The sequence below is a fragment of the Phyllostomus hastatus genome, unplaced genomic scaffold (genome assembly GCF_019186645.2).
Source record: "Phyllostomus hastatus isolate PE091 unplaced genomic scaffold, TTU_PhHast_1.1 phas_scaffold_760, whole genome shotgun sequence".
NCBI lineage: Eukaryota > Metazoa > Chordata > Mammalia > Chiroptera > Phyllostomidae > Phyllostomus > Phyllostomus hastatus.
Window position 1 is genome coordinate 1,148,885 of NW_025334040.1, and position 15,820 is coordinate 1,164,704.

Here is a 15,820-nt window from a genome sequence, read left to right on the forward strand (position 1 = left end):
CACACAGTTTCACAGATCTCATGTGATTAAGTGATGGGTAAAGAGAATGGCTTTTTAAAGGCTCACATTTAACAGTGGAAATGTAGCATGCTAATTCATTTTAGAAATTAGCCTTTATTCTTGTTTGTTTTCCCTTATTTTTTATTCTTCGTGTTCTGCATACCTGTGTCCTGTGTTTCCTGTTAGGATTTTGTCTTAGGTGATGTCACATTTGTTTGCATTTTAAACAAAACTTCCTACTTAAATTTTCTTATTCATTGTCTCACTTTAGTAACAAGACACCAGTCAGGAGTGACACGTTTGCAGACGTGCTGAGAGTCTGGGCAGTTGGAGGCAGAGACCAGCACATCCCTCTGTGTCCGCATCCACCTCTGCTGTACCTGTGTCCATGGTCCCATGGTCCCCACATGTCTAGACTCACAGGACTCATAGTCAATGACTCTGACCAGGATCACTTTCTCACCTGGGGCGCTGTGTCCTCAAGACACTCAAGGGGTCTTTCTCATTCAGCTCAGATGCATCACCGCCTGCTTAAAATCCTCATGGACTCCCCACTAATGTTTGCACAGAACCCAACTCCTGGGCCCCCCACAAGGGGCTTCATGGTTGGCCAGCCCTCTCCACAAAACACACAGCCCTTCCACGTGTTCTCCACCCTCCAATTCCCCCACTTCCCTGTTACTTCAGATTCCAGACTCCCCTCCCATCATGGTGTTCAAGGTGACTGTTACTCTGATTAAACTTCTAATCATGGTGACAGCTCACATTTGGCCAAATCTGAGTGGCTCTCAGTAGTAGTAGAGCACAACACGTCACCATGGACAGAATTAGAGAATTAATATGACAATGTTGAAGTCACACAAACTATAGAGAAGAGTTCAAAGAACCACTTGCCTCGATTATACCATCTCAACTCCCATCCATAGGACTCCTCTTATTTAACCTCCAATCCTCTGTATCTACTGACTTTTAAAACACAAACACACAGGCCCTGGCTAGTGTGGCTCAGTGGACTGAGCGCCAGCCTGCAAACCAAAGGGTTTCTGGTTGGATTTCCAGTCAAGGCACATGCCTGCTTTGCGGGCCCAAGGGGCGTTCTGTTTCTTTTTCTTTCTCCCTTCCTCCTTCCCCTCTCTAAAAATAAATAAATAAAATTTTTGAAGAAAAAACAGAAACAACATATGCTTCCATCAGCACATGTTCTACCATAAATACGCATGTGTGTCCCCAAACGTTGGCACAGGACGGCAATGAGTACCACCTCATGTCACATGACTGCACGTGTGTAGAAATGTCCGGAGTGGTCAGCTGACTGACTGCTGTGCTGAGTGAGAGAGGGAAGGGGGAACAGGCCTCCTGTGTCTGGAGTCATGAGGTCCAGGGATGGCATGTGGGAGCAGAAGGAGTCCAGACCAGCACACACGGCCTGGGACCATCACTTACCGGCTCCCTTCACCCACGTCCCAGGGCAGAGTCCTGTGTCGTTCACACGGACATTTCAAATGCATGCCTCTTCCTCCATGAGTTTCTGCACTAGAGTCCTTTGTGGGACTTTGGGTTTAAAAGTTGATTATTACACTTTGTTGACCAAATGGACTTTGAGCTGTGTGTTAGTCTCAAGTGACAACTGATGGCCTTACAGACTGTTATTGAAGGGAAATATGAGCAGACATTCAAAGAACCACGTTGCCCTAGGCAGGTCGCGTGCTCATGGGGGTGGTGTTGTCTTCTGTCCGCAGTCTCTGCTCCTCACCCACCCGCTGCTCCTGTCTGTGCTCCAAGACCCACACACAACTGACGCCAAGGGCACGAGACCCTGTCATGTGTGCATTCATCTTTGTTTCTCAGGCTTGAAATGCACTCCTTAATAGAATAAATGATATAGATGTGAAATTTCTTTAAGTGCAATGTGTAAAATTTAAAAATATTAACTGCACATGTACTTTACCCAAATGTTATACTTGACACATTGGGAGTTTGTTTGTTCATTTAATTTAATCTTTATTATATTTTTTCCACTGACATTTAGTCCTCTTATGCCCTCCCCCACCCAGCAATCATCATACTGTTGTCCATGCCCATAAGTCCTTCTCCTCTTTGCTCAACCCCTCCACCCCTAACCTCACCCTCCTCCTACTACCTGTCCTCCTGCTGCCCTTCACACTGACTGAGAGGACTTTCCACACAGCTGGGTCAGAGGCTCACTGGGTCTGACCTCACATGAGTCTGTGTAACTCTCTAGCCTAACAAACAGGAACTCAGAAGCACAGAGAGATGGCACATTAGTCTCTGTCCAGCTGACTGGCATGAACAAGGCTCAAAGGCAAGGCTTCTGAACAGCTGAGAACACGCTCATTTAACCCCATGGTTCTCACCCTGGGGTGATGGGGCCCTCTCAGTGATTATTTGGAAATCTAAAGGTGGTGTCAAAGGTCATAACTTAACAAGAGGGTGTCACTGTCATCTATGAGCAGAGCCCAGAGGACACATATGAGTGTCCCACATGCACAGAGCAGACCCTCCGCAAGCACTGACCCACCCCCATTCCACAAACACACAGGCTCACACACCCTGCTCTGAACTAACTCACCCTCAGCAATTCATGGTACAGGAAACAGGCAACCAACCTCCCTGACAGGGGGAAAGTAGGAAAGAAAACAGAGAGACTCAGAAAGCTCCGATCTCAACACGAATGTTCCAATAGGAGACAGAGGAGACCACCCTGCTTAGTGGGGACAGGCTGAGTGCAGACCCAGAAGGGGAAGCTCTGGGAGTTTTGGTCTCACTTCCCCCTTAGTGTGCAGCACTGTGTGAGTATAGGTACCACCATCACTACTATAGTAAGACAGACAGTAGTAGTCGGCCTCGTCCTCTGGCTGCAGCCCCGAGATGTTCAGGGAGGCAGTGTTGGAGGAACTGTCTATGGAGCCAGAGAACCGATTCGGAACCCCAGAGGGTCTTTGTTTATCTCTATAGATCACAGTGGTGGGGCCCCTGCCTGGGCGCTGTTGGTACCAAGACACATAAACGTTGTCAATGTTGCCGCTGCTGCGGGTGCAGGAGATGGTGGCCGTCTGTCCCAGAGACCCAGACACAGAGCCAGGCTGAGTCAGCACAAACTGGGCCCAAGACCCTGCAAGGAGGAGCAACACAGAGATCAGTGAGGACAGGACAGACCCTGTTCCCAGGGAGGGAGGAGTGTCATAGACCCAGGGGACAAGGTGGTGCCCTCCCAGAATCCCCCTCAGGCCCCACCTGTGCAGTGAGCCAGGACAGTGAGGAGAAGTGCAGCCCAGTCCATGGTGGAGACGCCCCCAGACTCTGCTTCCTGAGCCCCACAGGCAGGCCTGGGTCTACAGACCTTATGTCAGCCTGAGGGTTAGAGTGGGAGGTCTTTATGCAAATCTTCCCTTTTATTGGGTATACAAGCCCCTCCTTTAAATAAGCATGACTCCCACTGTGAAAGAGATCAAAGAAGCAAAGGGAATCAGACATTATTAAGCATCATTAACTGGCGAGCATAAGCCTGCTTGCTTAGCCAGGAAGCTACACCTTCACTCTCCCCAGGGGATGGCAGCATTGACCCTCCCAGGGGTGAACACCTCTCCCAACACTTGCAGGGAACAGGCCAACCTCCATGCCAGGTTGTCCTGGAGACAGGAGAGTGTTAGAACATCTCTACTAGAAGCCCAAATGTGCAGCAGCAGGTGCTTCTATGAGGCTTGTGAAATAAGAGCCATGATTGATTACAAGGTTGGTCCAGTGCAAACCTGTGTAAGCTTAGATGTTGATTGGTTATTTTGTAGAAACATTAGGCTTTTTGAAGCCCAAACCAATACAATGCCAGGGAACAAAGAGTTTCTCTCTGTCTCTCTCTCTCTCTCTCTCTCAAACTCTCTCTCTGTCTTGCCCTTTCTGTCTCTCTCTCCCCCAGGATCAAGCACAAATCCTATTTGTTCACTGCTTCTCCCCCAAGCAACACTGTGAGTGTAGAAGCCCAGCAGGACCCACCACAGATAGTGTGGCCCCTAAAGACTAATCTGTAATAAGAAACAGAAACTCTGGATACTTACCTATCTTTCTTCTGGCCTTGTTGAAGACACTGTTGAATGTTTTCCATGGCAGGACACATAGACATGTGACACAGGGGCAGGCTTCTATTTGGACTCAAATAATTTTTCCCACTCCACTGTCTGCCACACAAGTGTCTCAGAAATGCTTTCCTTGTGATCCCATCAAGCAACACCGGAGCAGAAATGCCCACCTGGTCCTCTGGGGTCTCACGTGCTGCACTTGGGCCTTTCCCACCCCACTCAGCACTGGGGGGCTCTTTTGCTGTGGAAGCAAAGCAGTTCTGTATACACTGGGGGAACTATATTTTCATCTAAGATATTTTCATTGACCCCACAAAGAAAAAGTTCAGAGACTGAAGTGTTTTTTTGAAATCACATGTGACATCAGAAGCCAACTGCAGAGCAGGTGTTGGTCACAGGGAAGGACAGGGCACTGATGAGCCAGGGGCCGGGACAGCAGGTTCATCCCTTGTCCCCGTGGAGCAGGAGAGCTGTGTGGCATCGGCTTGTGTTCCGCTCTGTAACCATGATCGTCAGCCTGTCCCAGGGGCTGGAACCCAAAGGTGGTCAAGAGGTTCTGGTGACATCACTGAATTCGGAGAAGGAGACTCAAACCCAGGAAGGTCCCTCACTGTTCTTCTGGGTCACAAATGTATGGGCTGTACCTGGGAGGCCTTGGACACATTGCCATGGTCACCTGCAATGTATCTGCTGCTTCCTGTGCAGGAGAAGCTCACCTGGGTCTGGGCTCATCAGCAGCTTCATGAGGGAGGAAACCCAGGCACCAACTGGGAACTTCCTGCTCCTGATGCCCTGCAGCCCAGCCCACAGCCTGGATGGCTGGGGAGCCCAGGGAAGTGCGAGAGGACAGGGGGACAGTCAGTGCCTGTGGACTCAGCAGAACCACTGACAGTCATGAGGTCACCAGTCATGTAGGGCGCCCAAGGGCACAGAGCCCAGGGTCAGGCTGAAAGGCCTGGGACTGTGGAGACATTGAAGAAGTAACAAAATGTTCACAGTTATGACATTAATTTGTGGGTTCACATGACTGTATGTGTATTCACAGGTACTTGCAGACACAGTATTGAGAAAAGAGAAAATATATATGGGTCTCAGCCTCTTGACCTTGAAGTTCCTGGGAGACAGGTGTTCCTTTTGTTCTAATGAGGTGGCTCTGGGTGGGCTCCTGGGGAGGACGGCTCACACAAAAGACACACGAATGATTCAAAGCTTGGAATTCACACACCTGTCCCACATTTCCTTGAGAAGGCAGAAGCGCTCAGGTGGAGTCAGCAAATTAACTCAAACCAAATTAAGGACCCTGGGAGCCTTCGAGTTACAGCCAAATAGTTGTACGAGACTTGCAGGCGCCCTACTTGTGACTGGCAGCTGAGGTGCGGGCAATCGCATGGGACAGGGCCATTCACGGTGGACCCGACACCGTCTCCAGGCACCGCGTGTGAGAGCTGAGTTGTGTGGTGGGACATCCAGCTGCTGTCACAGAGAATCACTGGTTGTGAAGAAAAATGCCCCCATATTTGGTGACCAGATGTGTCAGAAGTGAAGGATCCTAACTACAAAACAAGACAACAGGATGAAAGACTGAGACTATTACATAAAAATATCATTCTTCTTAAAATTTACTCCACACACTATGCAGATGGTCAGTCGGGCTTCGTCACCCCTTCTGCCAGAGGGACCTGGGGACGCCCTGTGCTCTCAATCATGACTGTGTGCTGCTCCGCCCGCTTCCATGGACGTTTCTGACTGCAGAGGAGCCCACCTTGCAGAGGCCTCCACAGAAGCTCCCGTGAGGTTCAGAGCCATGACCTCTGGGCCCAGGGGTTTCTGTCTCACTTCCTCGTCATCTGAGGCACTGTGAGTAACTGTAGCTACTCCAACTGCCATGAAATACAGCACAGTAATAGTCGGCCTCGTCCTCAGGCTGAAGCCCAGAGATGTACAGAAGCCCTGCATTGGCCGAGGTATCTTTGTATCCAGAGAAGCGGCTGGGGACCCTGGAGCCCTGGTGCTTGTCTGAGTCTGATTTATATGCCAGGAGATACCGGGGAGGGCTCCCTGGATTCTGCTGGAACCAGTATATGTAGTAGTTGTCTACACTGAAGCCACTGTTGAAGGTGCAGGTGAGTCTGGCTGTGGCTCCCAGAGAAGCAGAGAGGGAGGTCAGCTGAGTCAGCACAGGCTGGGAGAGGGAACCTGCAGAAACACAGACATTTGTCAGTGATGGGCCAGAAGCAAGGGAATTCTCTCAGGAGATGGAAAGGGAATAAGGTAGGGACCTTAGGCCTGGTCCCCGAGGCCTGTCCCTACCTGTGCAGTGAGAGAGGAGCATGAGGAGGAGAGGGGTCCAGGCCATGGTGCACACAACCCCTGAGCCCACAGTGAGGCTATGCTGCCCAGGCCTCCTTTTCTCCCCACCCTCTGCCAGAGGAGGGGCTGTCCATGCAAATGTGTTTTCATCCAGGGACTGCCCAGCCCCTCCCTGAGCCCTGGTGCTGGAATTCAGTTCACACCCTAAACTGAGGAGGATGGAGGTTGGCCTTGCCCTTTGGGAGAACTGTAAAGGGAAGCACCTCTTAGAACAACACAGAGGTCCCTTCTCAGGGGACATCATCAAACCACAGAGGACACTGCTGCTGATTCCCTTTCCCTATGCACGGGGCCTAGCCCCCAGTCCCAGGCTCCTGTCACTGAGTGGTCCCTAATCAGCAGCTTGATGGGCTCCCCCAGGGCAGTCCCTCAGTGCCCCCTTCTGGTGGCAGTGGCTACACCTCCCCATTCGACCCAAGGCCTTGACAGCCCAGCTGGTTTCTGCAGCTCAGCAGGTCACTGACTCTGTTCACACCTCCAGGGTCTGGTTGCCAGATACTGTGACTCTGACAGACTGTACTGGTTACTGTGGCATCTCGCTGCCAGGGGTCCCCTTCTGTGTGAGATACAAACATGTATGGGAGTGACAAGTTAATTTATCTCACATTCAGTGAAGATGCTGCAAAAGTAAATTCAAAGTTAGATTCATGTGCAGTTCACAGGCCAGGCACATATGCATCTGGATGGAAGGACTCGTGTGGGTGTTTCAGAGAAATTTTCAGGAACAGACTCAGATTCACGTGCGGAGGAGGCCAGCTCAGCAAACCTTTCAAGTCATGTGATTTCTGTACGGTTTTGACAGATCTGATCTGATTCAATGCCTGGTAAAGAGAATGGCTTTTGAAGGGCTCCCATTTAACAGTGGGAAGTGTCACATGCTAATTCATTTTACAAATTAACTTTTACTCCTTGTTTTTTGCTATTTTTTCTGCTTAGTGTTCTGCCTACCTGTGTCATGTGTCTCTGGTTAAATATTTGCTTTGGGAGTCCTAAAATGTGTTTATATTATTCACAGTACTTTCCCAGCCTGTATTGTCTTACTCATTGCCTCACTTTAGTAGCAAGATACCAGTCGGTACCTGTACTGGGTGTCTGGGCAGATGGAGGCAGAGACCACCACATCCCTCAGTGCCCGGGTCCACCTCTGCTGCACCTGTGGCCACAGTCCCATGGTCCCCTCACGTCTAGACTCACAGGGACGCCTAGTAAATGACTCTGGCCAGGATCACTTGCCCACCTCGGGCACTGCATCCTCGAGACCCTCAAGGGGCCTTTCTCATTCACCTGAGAGAAGTCACCCCCTGCTTAAGACCCTCAGGGACACCTCACTACTGTCTGCACAGAACCCCAACTCCTGGGCTCCCCTCAGGGGACTTCATGGTGGGATCTACCCTTCACACAGCCCCTCCACGTGCTCTCAGACGTCCAGCTTCCCCACTTCCCTGTTACTTCTGCTCCCTGACTCCTGTCCCTTCATAGTGTTGACTTGTCCTCTGCTGTCCTTAGGAAGGAAATGGGATTAAACTTTAATCATGGTAACATTCATATTTCGGCCATTCTGAGTGGCTCTCAGTAGTAGGCATGCACATGTCATCGCAGACAGAATTAGAGAATCAATCTCACAATGTAAAAGTCACACAAACAGCCCTGGCTGGTGTAGCTCAATGGATTGAGCGCGGGCTGCGAACCAAAGTGTCGCAGGTTCGATTCCCAGTCACGGCACCTGCCTGGGTTGCAGGCCACGGCCCCCACCAACCGCACATTGATGTTTCTCTCTCTCTCTTTCTCCCTCCCTTCCCTCTCTAAAAATAAAAATAATCAATAGAATCTTGAAAAAGAGCTTTATAATAAATATACAACTTTTAAAAAAAGTCACACAAACTACACAAAATAGTTCAAAGCACTGCCTGCATCGATTATATGAGCTCATCCACCCTCCATAGGATGCCCCTTGTTCAATCCTGTACTCCCTACACCTCTCACTCTGCTCCCTCGCTGACGTTGAGAACACACCCCAGACCATGACCCTCATCAGCACATGTTGTAGCGTAAGTATCATTTATCTCCCCAAACTCTGCACAGGACAGCAACGGGTCCCAACCACCATCACATGAATGTACGTGAGTAGAAATCACTGCAATGATCAGCTGACTGACTGCTGTGCTGAGTGAGACAGAGAGGAGAAACAGGCTTCTTGTGTTTGGAGTCATGAGGTTCAGAGGTCACACATGTGAGCAGAGGGAAGTCCAGACCAGCACACACGGCCTCGGACCATCATTTATCGGCTCCCTTCACCCACGTCACAGGGCAGAGTCCTGACTCATTCACACAGACATTTCAAACCCATGGTTCTTCCTTTATGAATTTCTGCACTCGAGTCCTGTGTGGGAATTTGGGTTGAAAAGTTGAATGTTATGTTTCACTGATCACATGGTGGACTCTGAGCTGTGTGTTAGTCCCAGGTGACAACTGATGACCTCACTGACTGTTATTTAAGGGAAATGTGAGCATACATTCAAACAACCACGTTGCCCTGACAGGTCACGTGCTCATGGGGGTGGTCGTGTCTTCTGTCCTCAGTGTCTGCTCCTCACCCACCTGCTGCTCTGTCTGTGCTCCAGGACCCACACACACACCTGACCCCAAGGGCACAAGACCCTGTCAGGTGTTCATTCACCTTTGTGTCTCAGGCTTGAAAATGCTGCCTAAGAGAGTAAATGATATAGATGTGAAATATTTTTATGTGCAATGTGTAAAATTTTAAAATATTATCTGCACACATACTTTAGCCAAATATTATACCCCACATGTTAGGTGTTCTGTTTGTTTGTTTCTTTCTTTTATTTAACCTTCATTGTATTTATCCCATTAACATTTAGTCCCCTTATGCCCTCCTCCCGCCAGCAACCACCACACTGTTGTCCATGCCCTTGAGTCCTTTCCCTTTGCTCAATCCCTCCACCCCCTAAACTCCCACACCCACACTAGCTGTCCTTCTCTGTCCTTCACACTGATTGGCAGGACTTTCCACATGACTGGGCCACAGGCTCTGCCCTCACCTGAGTCTGTGTGACACTTTTTTCTCACAGACGGGAGCTCAGAAGCACGGAGAGATGGCACATAAGTCTCCCTCCAGTTTACTGGCATGAACAAGACTCAAAGCTAAGGCTACCTAACAGCCTAGAACATGTCCGTTTAACCCCATGGGTCTCACCCTGGGGTTGTAACAGGGTGCAGCCAAGAGGGGGACCCCAAATAGGGATTTAAAATGGAGTCCAGAGCTCAGGGTGTTCAGGAAATATTAGGATGTCCTCACCGCCACACGGCCCCCTCCTCTCCAGGTGTGGGTTGGGGGAAGGGACAAATGTAGCAGGGATATTGAGAGCTATTTTGCATAGCAACACCTTTGCAGCTAACCTCTGGCATGGTCATTTAACATATCTATAACCTTTAACTGGTTACATAGATATGTTAAATAGCTGTGACCATGCTATGAGCCAGGGGAATGGAAGTAACTTCCCCACCAAGATGTAACTGTGGGGCAGGTCCCCCTAGTTACAGAGCCTGCATGGGAGCTTGGAGAAGATTGGATCCATGACATAGGGCCACGCCTGCCCAGACCTATGATGGCAGCCCAGTGAAGCTGAAAGGATATGGGAGTGCTGGCAAGTGTAGCCGATGGTGGGAGGAGTCGGAAATGGGGCTGCAGAGGACTGGTGCAGGGATTTAAACGAAGTGTTGCAGCGATTGGAGGGAGAACCAGGTGGCTGTGGCAGTGCAGAGGGAGCCATGTGGCTGTGGCAATAGAGGGAGAAGCACGCGGTTTTGGCTGAGTGGATGCTCCCGCAGGCATTGTTCAGAGAGAGCCACGAGGCTTTGCCAGAGTGGGGACCCTCCCAGCTTTGGAAGGGGAAACCACCAATGGCTTTAGCAGAGATCCCAGCAACACAGCTGATGGTGCCAGGAGGGAGGCCTACCACCTGAGACAGATTACTGGGAAGAACTGGGGGCTGCCTGAGCCACAGTCTTCTATTTCTTTTCCTGAGATACGGTACCTCAGACTAGGCAAAAGGGGGAAGGAAGAACTGGGTGTGTTCGTTGGTGTTTTAAGGGATTTGGGGATTTTGATGAAGACATTCGGTCACTACTTGAAGTCTATATCCATTAAATAAACATTTCCTTTCCTTTTCGTGAATCTCTGGCATTGAGAGATGTTTTTCCTCTGGCGGCGAACATAACAAACCTTTGGGGTAATAGTATATTGTCCCAGGCCCCCACCTGTTGCTCTGTATAACAGGGTCATTGAGCCCCATCATGGGATATTTGGAAATCTGGAGGTGGTGTCGAGGGTCATAACCTAACAAGAGGGTGTCACTGTCATCTATGAGCATAGACGAAAGGATGCATCTGAAAGTCCCACATGCACAGAACAGCCCCCCACAACCACTGACCTGCCCCCATTCCACAAACACACAGGCTCTCACACCCTGCTCTGAACGAACTCACCCTCAGGAATTCAGTGTACAGGAAATAGGCAACCAACCTCCCTGACAGGGGGAAAGTTGGAAAGAAAATAGAGGGACTCAGAAACCTCCAATCTCTACACAAACTTTCCAGCAGGAGACAGAGGAGACCACCCTCCTTGGTGAGGACAGGCTGAGTGCAGACCCAGAAGGGGAAGCTCTGGGGGTTTTGGTCTCACTTCTCCCTGAGTCTGCAGTACTGTGTGATTGTAGACACCACCACCACTACTGCAGTAAGACTGACAGTAGTAGTCGGCCTCGTCCTCAGGCTGCAGCCCTGAGATGGTCAGGGAGGCAGTGTTGGAGGAGCTGTCTATGGAGCCAGAGAACCGATCTGGAACCCCAGAGGGTCTTTGCTTATCTCTATAGATCACAGTGGTGGGGCCCCTGCCTGGGCGCTGTTGGTACCAAGACACATAACCATCCTCAATGTTGCCACTGCTGCGGGTACAGGAGATGGTGGTTGTCTGTCCTTGAGACCCAGACACAGAGCCAGGCTGAGTCAGCACAAACTGGGCCCAAGACCCTGCAAGAAAGAGAAACACAGACATCAGTGAGGACAGGACAGATCTTGTTCCCAGGGAGGAGGCGTGTCATCAACCCAGGGAACAAGGTGGTGGCCTCCCAGAATCCCCCTCAGGCCCCACCTGTGCAGTGAGCCAGGACAGTGAGGAGAAGTGCAGCCCAGTCCATGGTGGAGACGCCCCCAGACTCTGCTTCCTGAGCCCCACAGCCAGGACTGAGTCTTCAGACCTTTATGTCATCCTGAGGCTTAGAGTGAGATGTCATTATGCAAATCTTCCCTTTTATTGGCTCTTCAAGCCCCTCCTTTAAGAGAAGCCAAGGCTCCCACTGAGAACAAGAGATCACAGGAGTGGGAGGGCTTCAGTCCAAAGATGACACAGGAAACAGGCAAGAGTCAGGGGCAGGACTGACAGCTAAGGAATGTATGGGGCACAGACACCCTCTGGTGGAAACAGCAGACATGGCACCCTCAGGCTGGTGCTGATAATCCTCAGGGCTCCTGGCCCTCCTCCTGGCCCTGACCCTGTGCCCCTCCCAGACCCAAACTTTTCAGGTGGGCTCTGTTCACTTAGAAATATGTGTGTTAGCTTCCTTCATGTCCTCCTGTGGCCTGAACAGTCATTTATTGATATTGACAATCATATTGACAGTTTGTTGGTTCATTCACCTACAAAAGGACATAGCAGTTGCTTTCTAAGTTTTAAAAAGCGTAGGTAAATAAACTATAACTTCATGTGCATATGCTTGTTTGAACACAAGTGACTGATTTAAATAAAAACCTAGACTGATTTCTGTGTTGTATCACACAAGCGTGTGTTTTAACTTTGTGACAAACTGCCAAAGTGTCTCCAAAGGTGCCCATGGCTGGTGGGTCCCAGCAGCACGAATGAGAGTCCCTGCCAGAGTGTTGGCCATGCTGATGGGAACCTGGTGGTCCCTCGTTGTTACACGTGTAATTTCCCTTTAACACCTTATGTCCACCATCTTTTCACATTGATCTCCCAGCCTTACATGTTCCTTAGTAATAAGACTGTTGAGACTTCTCAGTGGAGGGGAGGGTGACGTTCTCCATTACATAAGAATTTGAAAGCTGCACAAAGGTCTTAAATCAGATGAAAAACAAATTCTCTGTGGTTTGAAAGCTCAGAGAAGTACATGTGAAGCCCAGGCTGGTACCAGGGATCGTGCAGGTTACTGTGCACGTGTGAGCTGGGTGTGAATAAAGGAAGGAAGGAAGCAAAGGGAATCAGACATGATTAAGCAAAATGAACTGGGGAGTTTCCGTTTCTTTGCTTAGCCAGGAAGCTACAGCTTCACTCTCCCCAGGGGATGGCAGCCTTGTCCCTCCAAAGAGATTAAAACCCTCAACTCCCCTGGGAGGAGGAGTATCCTGGCTCCTAGGGAACAAAGAGACCTCTCTCTCCCTCTCTCTCTCTTTCTCTCTCTCTCTCTCTCTCTCTCTCTCTCTCTCTCTCTCTCCATCTTTCTCTCTCTCCTTCACACGGGAACAGGCAATCAGCCCTTTTGTTCAGTGTGTCCATAGCAACAATGTGGGTCTAGCAGCCAAGCAGGGCCCACAGCAGATCCTGTGGTCCCTAAACACTAAGCTTTAATAACAACCAGAAACTCTGGAAACTTACTGGTCTTGTTGTGGCCTTGCTGAAGACACTGTTGAACGTTTTCCATACCAGGACAGACACACATGTGACACAGGGGCAGCCTTGTATGTGCACTCAGACAAATCTTGCCACACCATACTCTACCCATCATGTGCCTGAGAAATGCTTCTCTCCTGATCCCATGGAGCAACACTGAAGCACAGGAGCCCACCTGGTCTTCTGGGGTCTCACGTGCTGCACTTGGGCCTTTCCCAACCCCGCTCAGCACTGGGGGGCTCTTTTGCTCTGGAAGCAAAGCAATTCTGTCTGCTCTGGGGGAACCATATCTTCAAATGGAGATATTTTCATTGACACCACAAAGAAAGAATTCAGACAATCAAATTTTTTATTCTAAAAACTGAAGTGACAGCAGAAGCCAATTCCAGAGCAAGTGTTGGTCACAGGGAAGGACAGGGGACTGATGAGCCAGGACGGGGCAAGAAGGGCAGATTTATCACTTGTCCCCATGGAACAGGCCATCGTTGTGGCATTGGGTTGTGTTCAGCTCTGTAACCATGATCGTCAGCCTCTCCCAGGGGCTGGACCCCAGAGGTGGTTAAGAGGTTCTGGTGACAACACTGAGTTCAGAAAAGGAGACTAGAAACCTTAGATGGTCCCTCAAAACTCTTCTATGTCACAAAAGTGGGCTCTACTTGGGAGGCTTTGGGAGGGTGGCCATGGTCAACCCCAATGTGTCTGCTGCTTCCTGTGCAGGAGAAGCTCACCTGGGGTCTGGGCTCATCAGCAGCTTCATGGGGGAGGAAACACGGGCACACACTGGGGACTTCCAGCTCCTGATGCCCCGCAGCCCAGCCCACAGCCTGGATGGCTGGGGAGCCCAGGGAAGTGTGAGAGGACAGGGGGACAGTCAGTGCCTGTGGGCTCAGGAGAACCCACTGACAGTCGTGAGGTCACCAGTCATGGAGGGTGCCCAAGAGCCCAGTGTCCAGGGTCAGGCTGAAGGTCCTGGGACTGTGGGGTTGTTCCAGAAGTAACACAAGATTCTGAATTATAACATTGATTTGGGTGACAATGACTGTCAGGGTCATCATTTGTAGTTGTAGACACAGTGCTGTGAGATAATAGAGAATTTATATTGGTCTCTGCCCCTGGTTCCTTGCACAGAACACCTCACCATGAAATATCCTGGGTAATAGGTGCTCCTTTTGTTCTAATGAGGTGACTGGTGGTGGGCTCCTGGGGGAGGACTGCTCCCTCATACACAGAGGCAGGATACAAAGCCTGGAATTTGCATACCTGCCTCCCAGTTTCTTGAGGAGGGAGAAGAGTTCAGGTGGTGTGAGCAAATTAATTCCAATGAAGGGAGGGAACATGGGAAACTTCCATTTATATCCAATGCATTAATGACACCTGGGCCATCCTGCTTGTGACCAGCATCCGGGACGGAGCCCTTCCCTGCGAACCTGGACCGTCTCTGGGCAGTCGTGTGAGAGCTGAGTTGTGTGGTGGGACATCCAGCTACTGCCACAGGGAATTCCTTACAGTAAAAAAAAAAAAAAAAAAAAACAATGCACCCACATTTGGTGACCAGACTGTCAGATGAAGTGTTTTATGTGGGCAGAAACAAACACAACAATAAAAGGAAATGAGATTTTTATCTAAAAATATTTATTTTGTTAAAATTCACCCCAGAAACTGTGTGGACAGTCAGTCAGGCTTTGGCACCCCTTCAGCGAGAGTGACCCGGGACACCCTGTGCTCTCACTCATGACTGTGTGCTGCTCCCCCCCATCCATGGACGTTTCTGACTGCAGAGGAGCCCACCTTGCAGAGGCCTCCACAGAAGCTCCCGTGACGCTCAGAGCATAACCTCTGGGCCCAGGGCTTTGTCTCACTTCCTCGTCATCTGAGCCACTGTGAGTCACTGTGGATGCTCACACTCCAATGATTTGTAGCACAGTAATAGTCGGCCTCGTCCTCAGGCTGCAGCCCAGAGATGATCAGAAGCCCTGCATTGGCCGAGGCATCTTTGGACCCAGAGAAGCGGCTGGGGACCCCGGAGCCCTGGTGCTTCTCTGAGCCTGATTTATACCACAGGAGATACCGGGGAGGGCTCCCTGGATTCTGCTGGAACCAGTTTATGTAGTAGCTGCCAACACTGAAGCCACTGCGGAGGGTGCAGGTGAGTCTGGCTGTGGCTCCCAGAGAAGCAGAGAGGGAGGGCGGCTGAGTCAGCACAGGCTGGGAGAGGGAACCTGCAGCAACACAAACACTTGTCAGTGATGGGCCAGAACCAGGGCAGCCTTCTCAGGAGATGGAGCAGGAAGGGAATAACCTTGGGAACTGAGCCCAACTCCCGGAGGCCTGACCCTACCTGTGCAGTGAGAGAGGAGCACGAGGAGGAGAAGAGTCCAGGCCATGGTGCACATAGTCCCTGAGCCCACAGTGGGGCTTAGCTGCCCAGGCCTCCTTTTCTGCCCACCCTCTGCCAGGGGAGGGGCTGTCCATGCAAATGTGTGTCTACCCAGGGACTGCCCAGCCCCTCCCTGAGCCCTGGTGCTGGAGCTCAGCTCACACCCAGACCAAGGAGGATGGTGCTTGGTGTCACCCCCTGGGAGAGCCGTCGGAGGAAGCACCTGCTGAGACCACACAAAGGTCCCTGCTCTGCAGACCCTGCCAGGCCTGAGAG

At 50.6% G+C, this 15,820-nt stretch overlaps 4 gene segments (V, D, J or C); all 4 read right to left on the minus strand.

The window, feature by feature from the left end:
* Window positions 1–2,726: 2,726 nt before the first annotated feature.
* Window positions 2,727–3,361, minus strand: LOC123810894. The segment is given in 2 exon segments: window positions 2,727–3,133; window positions 3,256–3,361. Coding segments are annotated over 2 exon segments (453 nt in total).
* A 2,576-nt stretch (window positions 3,362–5,937) lies between these two features.
* LOC123810895 lies at window positions 5,938–6,452 on the minus strand. The segment is given in 2 exon segments: window positions 5,938–6,290; window positions 6,405–6,452. Coding segments are annotated over 2 exon segments (399 nt in total).
* Window positions 6,453–7,518: 1,066 nt separating this feature from the next.
* LOC123810896 lies at window positions 7,519–11,712 on the minus strand. The segment is given in 3 exon segments: window positions 7,519–7,617; window positions 11,167–11,513; window positions 11,635–11,712. Coding segments are annotated over 3 exon segments (492 nt in total).
* A 3,126-nt stretch (window positions 11,713–14,838) lies between these two features.
* Window positions 14,839–15,551, minus strand: LOC123810923. The segment is given in 2 exon segments: window positions 14,839–15,386; window positions 15,506–15,551. Coding segments are annotated over 2 exon segments (399 nt in total).
* Between the last annotated feature and the right edge of the window lie 269 nt (window positions 15,552–15,820).